Source organism: Microcebus murinus, chromosome 6, assembly GCF_040939455.1.
Source record: "Microcebus murinus isolate Inina chromosome 6, M.murinus_Inina_mat1.0, whole genome shotgun sequence".
Classification (NCBI taxonomy): domain Eukaryota; kingdom Metazoa; phylum Chordata; class Mammalia; order Primates; family Cheirogaleidae; genus Microcebus; species Microcebus murinus.
The window spans coordinates 43,025,675-43,038,962 of record NC_134109.1 but is presented as its reverse complement, the minus strand read 5'-3'; the positions used below and the strand labels follow the sequence as shown (position 1 = coordinate 43,038,962).

The 13,288-nt window shown below is 35.0% G+C and overlaps 1 protein-coding gene across 10 annotated transcripts in view; it reads left to right on the top strand.

The window, feature by feature from the left end:
• Positions 1-12,266, top strand: part of KTN1 (kinectin 1) — a 104,351-nt gene extending 92,085 nt beyond the window's left edge. For 6 of the 10 annotated variants that reach the window (XM_076004013.1, XM_012757944.2, XM_012757948.2 and 3 more), the window contains 5 exons: positions 118-201; positions 3,153-3,236; positions 5,740-5,832; positions 6,660-6,780; positions 11,777-12,266. In XM_076004013.1, the coding sequence (XP_075860128.1) occupies positions 118-201; positions 3,153-3,236; positions 5,740-5,832; positions 6,660-6,780; positions 11,777-11,781 (387 nt within the window). In that variant the 3' untranslated portion in view covers positions 11,782-12,266. The remainder of the gene's footprint in view (positions 1-117; positions 202-3,152; positions 3,237-5,739; positions 5,833-6,659; positions 6,781-11,776) is intronic. The other 4 variants (XM_076004015.1, XM_012757949.2, XM_012757951.2 and 1 more) reach the window with 1 other exon arrangement.
• Positions 12,267-13,288: the final 1,022 nt, after the last annotated feature.

The following is a 13,288-nucleotide window of genomic DNA, read 5'->3' as shown; positions in this document are numbered from 1 at the left end:
TAAGATTATATTAGAGTGATATTTCAGTATAAGTTTTTTGTGGCAGAGCTTCCGAGTAGTATACAAAACATGGGATATCATAAGGAGATCAATCTTAAACTCTAAACTTCATTGCAGCTGAAAGATCTGTTGACTGAATTGCAGAAAAAACTTGATGATTCATATTCTGAAGCAGTAAGACAGAATGAAGAGCTAAATTTGGTAAGAAGCTTGTCCTCCACTGGGTATCAAGTAGGCTCTGAAAACACTTCTGTTGACATGTGGAGAAACCATCCAAACTTTTTTTTCCTTGCTAACATCTTTAGCTTGGCATTTTTGTAAATTTAAGATAATCTTCATTCATATTCTTATGACTCCTAAGATGATCTTTCTTTTCTTGACTCCTAGGATGATCCTTCTTTTCTTAGCTTCTAACAGTGGCATGTTTGGCTTCCAATTCTGTTTCAAAAATTTTCATGTTTTACAAAACCTAATTTCTCAAGCAGAACTATTCTCAGTGAATAAAAAAATGACAGAAACATTGGCTGAGTGATGAAGATTCTCTTCTTAGACTATCAGGGTTAACTAGGCCTATTATTATCTTACTTAGGAGATTATTGAAGGTTAAAGATACATGCTCTTCATTCAAGGACAGTAATCTAAGTTTCTAATTTTAACTGGTCTTTCTATAAATTTTAAAAAATATCAAATTATAAATTGAAAATATCAATTATAAAATTCTTTATCATCAATATATTACTAAGAGCATAGATTTCAAGATAACTAAAATTAGCTAAATGTCTTAAGACATACAGTACCCTGTGTTCCAATTTTGAAATTTTCTAGAAATTTATACTGTGGCAAATTTAGCTATTGGACAAATATGGCTATCTGGTTCTCTGTTTCAATCATTATATCTTACTGTGAATTAAAAATTGTTACAGCACAGGAATAGATTTTAAAAATAAAAAAACCTGAATAAGCTCTCAGAATATTACAGTAAGTTTTCTCCTAACCCAAAGTTAACCCTGCTCAGCTTGGAATTTTCTCTTTAGCACTATTGTATGTACCAAGGAAAACTTGTTAATTCATTCGTTTGTGGTTGGTCTTCTATGTTATGGCAGTGCTTTAGGGGAATCCATTTTCAGAGTAGGACTGTATGCAATAGAGGTTGAGGGTTTCTTATCTGAAATGCTTGCAACCAGAAATGTTTCAGATTTTGGAATATTTGCATTATATATTTACTGGTTCAGCATTCCTGATCTGAAAATTCAGAATCAGAAATGCTCCAGTGAACATTTCCTTTGAGTGTCATGTTGGCATTCAAAAGTGTCAGATTTTTGGATTTCAGATTTTCATATTAGGCATGCTCAACCTGTGTACACATAGAACCCTACACATACTCACACACACTCTCCTACACCTCTCTTTATTTTTTTTTTATAAAATAGTTATTTTATTCACCAGCATTTTACTTTAATTGAATGCATTCCCACTGCAATGTAAGACTAGTTTTATACATATGGTTGCTAAACATTACACAGATCAGGATTGTGATATGACATGGCTATAGGCCCTTACCCTATAATATGTTTTAAAAAAATCATTTCTAACTGGTTGTTGGAGATTTTACCTTTTAACTTTAGTGCTCAGTGGTGGCTGACTTAACAGTAACATCAAACACAAAAGATTATGATTGTATCTCCATTCAGCTTGATGCTCTCTTTGTATTTCTTGCCTTTCTACTTCTGTGAAGAGACCATTTTGAGTGGCATTTGCTTTTTTTTTTTTTATCTTGAATTTGGAATCTCTATTTTAGTCTTTGCTCAGGGAGGATAATTGTTGCCACATTTTAAGATAAAATAATTCTGTTTGCCTATCTATACTTTGTGTGTTCTTGAGCCAAAAGTTTAATTTCTCTGACAAAGAGTATTAAAACTCAGTTAAGTAAAGGGGCACAAATGATTTGGGCTTTAAATGGAGTTCCCCAGATAAAATTTCCAAGTGGAACGTCCTCCATTAATTCTCTCTTCAGCTTTAAATGTCACTGTCTTATACTTCCCCCTCTTGGGTCTCCAGAACTGTTTGGAAAGTTATGCCTGTTAGTGGGAAGCAGAAACAACTAACTTGATGAATGTAATAAGAAAGTTATCTTTTTGGCAATGTAGTCCATTTCCCTTGTTCATATTTAGTCAGAAGAGTTGTCAGAGAAGAGGCATTATATATTGGCACTAGAGTTTTATAGAACTTTTTTTGACAAGTTGGTTATTAAGAAGTATATTTTAAGACATTTTTTGTTGGTATAATTTAGGCTAGTGTAGTCTTGTACTGCTCTCTTTAGTGAAATCTTTTTTTTTTGAGACAGTCTCACTTTGTTGCCCAGGCTAGAGTGAGTGCCGTGGCGTCAGCCTAGCTCACAGCAATCTCAAACTCCTGGGCTCAAGCAACCCTTCTGCCTCAGCCTCCTGAGTAGTTGGGACTACAGGCATGTGCCACCATGCCCGGCTAATTTTTTCTATATATATATTCGTTGGGCAATTAATTTGTTTCTATTTATAGTAGAGACAGGGTCTCGCTCTTGCTCAGGCTGGTTTTAAACTCCTGACCTTGAGTGATCCACCTGCCTCTGCTTCCCAGAGTGCTAGGATTACAGGCGTGAGCCACCGCGCCCAGCCTCTTTAGTGAAATCTTAAAGGTGAACATTTAAAATGTTTGGAGTTTTTATTTTATTGGATTTGTAACTTCTTCTGTTTAATGTCTTTTAAAATATCATATAATTGCCTTTTTAATTGAATTATATAGATTAAGAAAGCCTTTAAAAATGAATGGGTAAAGTATCTATTTGCCTTTTAATTTAAAATAATTTCAATAACTACTATATATGAATAGTGATACTTTTTAAAGTCACTTTACTGGAATTTGATGGTTTTGTTTTTGCATTTGCAGTTTTCTACTCTAAACTCTAGTTCTTTTCTATAGCTTTTCTTATATTTAGCTTTACAGATGGGAACCTTTACTGCTAAGCTTTTCTATACATCTGGTGTAGCATATTGGCTAGTCCACTGTGCACAGTAACTGTTAGCATTACCAGTCATTTTTTAGTCCTAGAGGTATCAGCATAATCAAAGAAGGATGCAAATTAAGCTAATAGTGGTGTTCCTTTATTTTTACAGTTGAAGACACAGTTAAATGAAACACTCACAAAACTTAGAACTGAACAAAATGAAAGACAGAAGGTAGCTGGTGATTTGCATAAGGTAAGATACTACTTGCCCTAGAGATGTGATATCATGAGTTTATGTTGTGCCTTGATTCTTAAGCAAACACACTGCTAATTCTGGATTTATTCTTTTGCATCATTATATTAACTTGTTTATAAATTTAAGCTGTTTGTTTTACAATTACTTTTTGGAACTAAATTTTTTGGTTTTTCCATGATTCTTAATTTACTTCATTATTTCTTCACATTTATATTATTAATTGTTTTATAAATTATAGAGTAGGATTTTAAATTTAATTTGAGTTATTCATTAAAATTTGGTTACATCTATATATATATGTATATATATATATTTTTTTTTTTTTTTGAGACAGAGTCTCACTTTGTTGCCCAGGCTAGAGTGAGTGCCCTGGTGTCAGCCTAGCTCACAGCAACCTCAAACTCCTGGGCTCAAGTAATCCTGCTGCCTCAGCCTCCTGAGTAGCTGGGACTACAGGCATGCGCCACCATGCGCCCGGCTAGTTTTTTTTCCTATATATATTAGTTGGCCAATTAATTTCTTTCTATTTGTAGTAGAGACAGGGTCTCGCTCTTGCTCAGGTTGGTTTTGAACTCCTGAACTCAAACTATCCGCCCGCCTCGGCCTCCCAGAGAGCTAGGATTACAGGCATGAGCCACCGTGCCCGGCCCTATATATTTTTTTAAATTGGGATTTGACCATGTAGTCAATTACAAACTACATGTTTTTTTGGTCTTTTGTATAAAATTAAAAGGTGTATACATTTCTGGTATTTCAGAAATTTCTCTTCACTTATTTCTTTGTACATTTTTCTTTTTCTTTTTTTTTTTTTTTTTGAGACAGAGTCTCGCTTTCTTGCCTAGGCTAGAGTGAGTGCCGTGGCGTCAGCCTAGCTCACAGCAACCTCAAACTCCTGGGCTCAAGTGATCCTCCTGCCTCAGCCTCCCGAGTAGCTGGGACTACAGGCACAAGCCACCATGCCCGGCTGATTTTTTTTATATATATATATATATTAGTTGGCCAATTAATTTCTTTCTATTTTTATGGTAGAGACGGGGTCTCGCTCAGGTTGGTTTTGAACTCCTGACCTTGAGCAATCCGCCCGCCTCGGCCTCCCAGAGTGCTAGGATTACAGGCGTGAGCCACCGCGCCCGGCCCCATTTTTCTTAATCTCATACACAAATGGATAATTTTTAGTATTGCATTTCTTATTCTTTGTATTATATTGACAGATTATTTATAATTCTCTTTTGAGGTTTTAGTAAAATTCACATATGCGTATCTCAAAGCTACTTTAAGAGCTATTGTAGTGTTTATGGGAGTTACAGTCATTAACAAAAAAACTAACTTTTTTGGAATTGCAGGAGCAAGGGGTATGTACATCTTACATTTTGGTAGTTATTGTAAATTAAATCCCAAAAATTCAATAGTAATTTATACTCTTCCCAACCTGGTATGAGAGTATCTGTTTTCCTGTATCTTCATCAACATTGGACACTGTCAAACATTTAAATGTTTGATATTCTAATAGATTTTTAAAAGTATCTCATTTTAAAAACATGACTCCTTTTAAAAAAGTTGAAAGAAATGTTTTTGTTGAGTCTGTATGTTTATAGCTTATAATTGTTGTTATATGAAAGTCTAGGAATCCAGAAGTCCTTCATGTAGATAAAATGTGACCTTAGGAAGTTTGTTGTAGAACACAGACTTTGATAGGTGATACACTGTCAAGGTTAAGCAGTCAGTTTACTTTGATACGTGATTGTAATTTTGGACCTCTGGATCATAATATAAAATGTGGTTTTAGCTTAGCAATATAGTTTCTCAGAAAGTACTTTAAAGATATTAAACAGGTGCTCAAAGATATGCCATGTTATTTATGATATCTAAAATAACAGTGATAGGTGACAGTTAAGTGCCCCATATTTGTACAGTAGAAGTACTGTGCAACACTCAATTGGAAATGCACATGAATATTTATTGGCTAAAAAAGTTAACAAAATAATTTGGAAAACAGACAAGTATAAAATAGCATGTACATTAAAACTTACGTATATAAAATTTTCTGCAAGCGCATAATATGTACAGATAGGAAACTAGACTAGGGGTCAAAAATAGGGTTTTGGGCCACATATGGTCTCTCTCAAATATTCTTTGTTTCTTTAATGTTACCTTTTTATTTAAAAAGTAAAAACCATTCTTGTCTGTGAGCTGTACAAAAACAGGCTGTGGGCCAGATTTGGCTAACCTCTAATCTAGACTAATACTAACGTAAGTATCAACTGTGGTTATCTCTGTTTTTAATTTCTTTATGCCGTTTTTATATGGCTTGAACTTTTTAAAACAGCAAGTGTTCTCGTAATCTAGTAAAGGTTAAAGCTATTTTCATTTTGGGGGGAAAAAACTTTATTGTATTTTGAGAGGAGCTAATCTTCTACAAAACTTGACAAAATCACTCATTTTGAATGTATTTATTTCTGAATTGTATTATGTAGTAGCTGTGATATTGCTTTCCTTACAGGCCCAACAGTCACTGGAGCTTATCCAGTCAAAAATAGTAAAAGCTGCTGGAGATACTACTGTTATTGAGAATAGTGATGTTTCCTCAGAAACGGTATGTATTTTCTTTAACTCCAAAGTCTGGGCTAATTACCTTGTAAAACTATGTGAAGAAAAAAAAATGTGTAAGATCCATCTCTTACTAGAAAAATGTGCCTCCATTCAGTTATATTGCACTCTTCACTGGAGAGCATCTTTTCTTTAAAATGTCGTATCTCTAAAAGGCAGTGTTTCATTGATGTTTGCTTTCACTTCAGCTTAGTGAGATATTATGTTCATATTAAGGTTTGTGTACTGCTAAAGTGTGTGGATTCTGTAGCTAGACTGCCCGTATTTGAATTCTGGCCCTGCCACTTCGTAGCCATGTGACTGGGCAAATTCCTTAGCCACTCTGTGCTTCAGTTGCCCTATCTGTAAAAGGCAATGATAATGGTACCTATCTTGTGAGGTTGTTGAAAGGAATAAATGAGTGAATATATAAAGCATTTAAAGTAGTGTGTAGCAAAGGAGTGCTTGACACTTAGTAAGAGCTCAATACATATTAACTACTATTTTTACTATTTTGAATGTGCTCTTTACTGGGCTAGTTTTTTTTTTTCTGAAAGAAAAAATGGATTTATTTCTGATATTCATAGATTCTGTAAGATTTTCTTTGCTCTATGGCTAGGTGACAACATTTATAACATAGTTTTCTTTGGTGCCAACTAGTTTGTACCGTTAGTTAGCAAACAGTATTTCTGTGTGGTTTTGCTATTGTTGATTTTCATGTTATTCATATTTTTTTGTTTATATTTAAAACAACAATAAAATATTTTCTGGTTTTGGTTGCAAATTCCTTTCCTTATGCATGGAGTTTTTTTGTCACTTCCATCTTCTTTTCAGGAGTCTTCTGAGAAGGAGACAATATCTGTAAGTCTAAACCAGACTGTAACACAGCTACAGCAGTTGCTTCAGGAAGTAAACCAGCAGCTAACAAAGGAGAAAGAACACTACCAGGGTTTAGGTAAGGATAACTGAAGTATCACTGTCTATTCATGGGTAATTGACATATTGTGTGTCTATGTAATAAATAAAATATACTTCGATTGATTTCACTAGAGGAGATATTTCCTGTTTATTTCTCTCAGAACTTCCAGATGACAAACTTGAACTTCTTGGATCTTTATTTCTGTTTTGTGTGTATTTTGAAGGTCTTGTAGCTTAGGGGAAAAAAATCTTTACCTTTGCCTTATTTGACCTTAATCAAACAGACTCTCTTGTAGCTTGGCCGCCTGGGTTTTGTTCATTGCCATAATGCCTGCAACTGCTCTGTTAATTTTGATATTAATTCAGGGAAAGTATCTGTGTCATTTTTTCCTTCCTCCCTTTCTCCCAAAATAAAGTGACCATAACATTTTTACAAGGTAAGATTGCTGAACTGAACATCAAGTCATCACAGTTTCTTTAAATTGGAACCTGGGTTTTATTTGAGTTTTTTTTTTTTTTTTGGTAGGTAATATAAGAAATTCATTCTTTAACTCCTGATGTTGAGAGTTTTACTTGAGGGTAAATAAACTCCCATCATTAATCAAATCATGTTGAGCTTTTATTGCTTATATTACCTTGGAAAGCTGAGATTTGGTAGCATTTAAAAATGATGTGTATTCCAGCTAATGAATGTTTTGGGTTTTTTTTTATTACCTGGGTTTTGCTTATTTTATAAATGACTTAAGTCACATTGCCAGTGGTAATTGGAATATTCAGATATGCATGGAAGATACAGATATTCTTCTTTTGAGGCTATTTGCTCTGAAATAGTCATGATATCCTGGAGACCCAAAGGGGCCACTCATCACTGAATTGTTCTTCTCAGAACCCATACTTAAGGCAGCCATGGCCATACAAAGGCCTTAGGAATAGGTTAGGTATCCTAGAAAAGTTGGGATGGACTTCAATTTTGATGTTACTGGAGCATTCTGACTCACTTTTATAAACTTATTGTCCTCTGGCCTACCTTAGTATATGCTCTCCTTTAAAATGCTAATTCAGGCCGGGCGCTGTGGCTCACGCCTGTAATCCTAGCTCTTGGGAGGCCGAGGCGGGCGGATTGCTCAAGGTCAGGAGTTCAAAACCAGCCTGAGCAAGAGTGAGACCCCGTCTCTACTATAAATAGAAAGAAATTAATTGGCCAACTGATATATATATATAAAAAAATTAGCCGGGCATGGTGGCGCATGCCTGTAGTCCCAGCTACCCGGGAGGCTGAGGCAGAAGGATCACTCGAGCCCAGGAGTTTGAGGTTGCTGTGAGCTAGGCTGACGCCACGGCACTCACTCTAGCCTGGGCAACAAAGCGAGACTCTGTCTCAAAAAAAAAAATAAATAAATAAATAAAAAAAAAATAAAATGCTAATTCAGGTCATTTACCTCTAAAAAAGACTTTCCAGATAATAAACCCAGCTCTTTCTTTAACGTATCAGCAAAAGTAATTATACCTCATCTCAATCTTTTATCTTTGCTTAACCTCTTTAGTTTCCCAGTGTGAAACTTCTGCCACATTTTCCCCCCTTCCAAGTTAGGAAATAACTTCGCTTCCTGCTTTACAGGGAAACTCTTCCATCTCTCTTTCCCATGACTTCAGTCTTCTTCCTCTCTTTATAGGGTCCTCTGTTCAGTCTTGGAAATGTGCTCAAATCTCTTATTGTAACCTTGTACTTCCTTCAGGTTACCACGCTAACTTTTTACTTTACTGTTTGAGAGCATCTATTTCTTAACTTGCTATTAATTTCTCTATCTACTCTAGAATGGTTTCTTTCCCTGCCATCCCAATGAAATCATCTTTGCTAAAATCATTGATGATTTTCCAATTGCTAGATCTAATACATGTTCTTCATTTGCATATAATGAGATACTGAAAGTAGTAATGAAATATGATAAATATGTTAAAATTAGTAGGCCTTTGTGTTAATGGAAAGGGCTTCATTTCTAGAGAGCTTAAGAAAGTGTAAGATTATCTATTACCCTGTGCCTTTAGCCCTTGTCATTCTCTGTCTGGCATCTCATAGATGTCGTTTAATATTTTCTTTTTCTTCCTAAACATACGATCTATTCATTTTAAGTCTTTATGAACCATTTTTGGCTTGCCTGTGTCCACATTTGCTTTGATCGTATTACAGCTGAAACTTATGCTAATCATTGGTAATGACACTTCTATTTATCAGGTTTTTTCTTCTTGATTTATCAAATTCTAGTACTTTGTTAAATATGTAACCCTGACAAAATGGTTAATTGGCAGGCAGGTCTCTTAAGTGATAGCACAACATTATTTTGTTAGCTGATGGACGTAAGTCCAAATTTGACAAATGAAAGGGTGGCTGACAGTAGTGTATCGTGACTGATAGGATAGATTATATGAAATTAGAGGTCCACCAGGCCCTTGTGAACTGTTTCCTTCCTTAGGCTCTATCTGGCATTGACATTGGTAACTCTTCCTTACGTATCTATCCCTTGGTTCTCACAGCTCTTCTTTATACCCTTTAACAGTTTGTATTAGCCTTCACCTTTTAGTCCTTTGCCATCATTTTTGCTCAATGTATTTTCCCTCTTGTGCACTTTATTAAAACTACTACCACATAATTAAATTGAAAATATAAATTTCTTAGTCATTAGATTGTAGGTAAATGTATCTGATATCAAGAAACTTCCTTTTTTTAAAGTATACACTACACGTACATATGAATTGTTTAAAGTAATGCTGTACATATTCAATAAGGGGAAAAGCTGTTTTTTAAAAACAAAAGTGAGATGATAGGCAGTAATTTAGTTTTTCTAAATTCTGATACACAGTACTTAGCATTTCTGAGTGCTGTTGGGATAGATGTATTTAGCTTTATATCTTTAATTTGTAAAAACCGTAACCTTTCTTTTCTTTTGGAAATCTTTCCCATTTCTTATTTATCCCTCCCCCTTTAGCCAAAAAAAAAAAAAAGAAAAAAAGGCAGCTGCCATCTCCCCTCTTTCTTTGGGAGACTGATTAAAATGATTGACAATACTGGTATTTTATAGTATGCTTTTTTATTCTCAGATAACTACCTTTTAAATGTTTCACATTTGCTTTGTTTCTAAGTGTATTCCTGACCAAATGAGAAAACTTCATTATCCCAAGTTTCCTTATCAAAGAGTCCTGTGGAGGGAGTGTGATAATTTACTGGATGGCACTTCATGAGTATGCCTATAAGCATAAACATGCTTCTAACATGGGGTAACTCTTTTAATCTTTGCAATAATCCTGTGTGTTAGGGTACATAGGTATTACTATTGTTCCTGTTATTCCCATTTTACAGCAGCCCCAAAGAGATTCTGTAACTTGCCCAAGGTCACACAACTAATAACTGGGTGAGTTGGGATTTAAATCAAGGTAGTCTGTGTCCAGGGCTTGTGCTCTTAATCAGTGCTTTTCTTCTCCCAGTTCAGGTACTTTGTGTCTTAATCCCTTTTATCACTGCTTTCTTTTCTCCTTATTCTGTCTAATCCCTGTTGCCAGCACTTACAAGTTTCTTCAGTCAATTCTGACTTTTTCCTAAAGTTTAGTTTGTCAATAGTGAATTGGAGAGACTGGCAGTATTGCCCAGATAAAAAAATATCTTTAAAAAAATATATATCTTTTATTTCTACACCTAACACTTGGCTTTCATATGATTCAGGTTTTTGTTTTCTGTAATGTGTTGAGTTTGATGTACTAGTGGGCTATCCAGGCTTTCTGATCTACCATTAATCTTGTTTTAATCAGAGAAAATCGTAGCTAGTGATAACTTTGCTTTTTAACTTTCTAATTGCTGCTTTTTCTCTCAACTTTTTATGTGAAAAATTTCACACATGAAGTTAAAAGAATAATGCAACCCCCATAAACACCTTCATCTCTTTCTATATGTCTGTACATATTTTGTTGATGTTAAACCGTTTGACAGTGAATTTCTTTTTTTTTTTTTGAGACAGGGTCTCACTTTGTTGCTCAGGCTAGAGTGAGTGCCGTGGCGTCAGCCTAGCTCACAGCAACATCAGTCTCCTGGGCTCAAGTGATCCTACTGCCTCAGCCTCCTAAGTAGCTGGGACTACAGGCATGCACCACCATTCCCGGCTAATTTTTTGTATATATTTTTAGTTGGTCAATTAGTTTCTTTCTATTTTTAGTAGAGACGGGGTCTTGCTCAGGCTGGTTTTGAACTCCTGACCTTGATCGATCCACCCACCTCAGCCTCCCAGAGTGCTAGGATTACAGGTGTGAGCCACCGACAGTAAATTTCAGTTATCATGACATTTTATCTCTAAACACTTTAACATGCCTTTCCTAAGAACAATGCATTGTCTTACCAATCCATAGTTCCATTATTACTTCCAGACAGATAAAACAATAGTTGTATAATATCCAGTATTAAACCTATACTCAGGTTTCCCCAGTTGTACCCAAAATAGATTTTTAGATTTAATAGCTATATCCAAATAGCTTTCTAGCTATTTTTTTCCAAACCAGGACTCAAATCAAAATTTACATGTTATGTTTGGTTAACTCCTTTTAGTCTTTATGATGGCTTTTAAAGCATAGTTTCTTTAGTCATCTGATTTGGAAAGCTTCATACATCTTCAGAAAATCTATATCTGATATTTATTCATGGATGAAGAGTTATAAATTTCATTCTTTTTCTCCAGTGCTGCTCACTCACCTTAGCTTTAATTCTCTTGAGTAGGACTAACAAAAATGGCTACCTAATGTTGTTCTCTTAAATGGTTTCTAATTAGATTTGGCTCACATTTTGAAGTATCAACCTAAAAGCTTTTTGCTTCTGAATCCTGAGATTTTTCTCTTGTTTTGATTACCATTTGTATGACTTGCTTTGAGCCTACTTGTGAAAACGCCATGCAAGATCAAATGGATTATGTAGTTTCGGTGTTTGACAAATGTCTTCTGATTGCCATTTGTTGCTTTGTTTTAAAATGAATTTCTTTCTTTCTGATCTTTTACAGAGTGAAGTAATTGGAAAACTGTTCATTCGAGGATAAAAAAGGCATTGTATTATATTTTGCCAAATTAAAGCCTTATTTATGTTTTCACCCTTTCTACTTTGTCAGAAACACTGAACAGAGTTTTGTCTTTTCTAATCCTTGTTAGACTACTGATTTAAGAGAGAAAAATTAAAAAAAAAAGCCAACTCTGTAGACACCTTCAGAGTTTAGTTTTATAATAAAAACTGTTTGAATAATTAGACCTTTACATTCCTGAAGATAAAATAAACATGTAATCTTTTATCTTATTTTGCTCAATAAATTGTTCAGAAGATCAAAGTGGTAAAGACAATGTAAAATTTAACATTTTAATACTGAAGTTGTACACTGTTTTACTTAACATTTTGGGGAGTAACTGCCTCTGACTTCAACTTAAGAAAACACTTTTTGTTGCTAATGTAATCAGTTTTTGTAATGGCGTCAGCAAATAAAAGGATGCTTATTATTCAAACTTGTTCTGATTTTTATTGAGCTTTAACAGATTTCATTATCACTATATATCAGTGTAATTTAGAACATGGTTATTAATTGCAGCCGTTAAATAAGGTAGGTTGTGTTGCTTGTATAACCTTTCTAATTGGAGCTCTGGGTCTTTTCTGGTTCTGTGCAGTGTAAACTGTGTGCACAGATGCTGTGGGTTACTTAAAGCTGCGGTCCCCAACCTACAGGCCACAGACTGGCACTGATCTGTGCTTAGGAACTGTGTGTTAGGAACTGGGCTGCACTGCAGGAGTTGAGTGGAGGTGAGCCAGTGAAGCTTCATCTGTATTTACAGCTCCTACCCATTGCTCTCAGCACCCTATAAGCTCCGCCTCCTGTCAGATCAGATGTGGCATTAGATTCTTATAAGAGCCTGAACACTACTGTAAACTGTGCATTGAGGGATCTTGGTTGCATGTTTCTTATGAGAATCTAAGGCCTGATGATCTGAAGTGGAGCTGAGGCGGTGATATTAGTGCTGGGACGTGGCTGCAAATACAGATTATCATTAGCAGGGAGGTTTGACTGCACAATAAATGTAATGTGCTTGAATCATCCCAAAACCATTCTCTTGCCCCTGTCTTTGGAAAAATTGTGTTTCATGAAATTGGTGCCTGGCGCCAAGAAAGTTGTGGAATGCTGAAAAGGAGAGGGCAAGCATTTAGAGTTTCAGACTTTTTACCACACTAAAGGTAGAGGAGCACTCCTTTATTTTTACTATTACTGTTATATTTTAAAGTAATAATTAACTTTTTAGTTTCCCTTTTTAGGTATTATGTTACATAGTTTACATGTGTTATCTTTTTGTTGAAAGTTTTTTTTTTTTAATTGGTTGAAAACACTGATCTTTTTAGATACTAAATAACCATTGACAAGTAACTTGTGCCCTTGAGCATTAAAGTACCAGTTAGGCAACATTATGGTCTTCTTGCTGCTGCCTGAACATAGCAATTCTGCTTCTATAGCAGGGGCCTTTGCAATTTCTATTCTCTC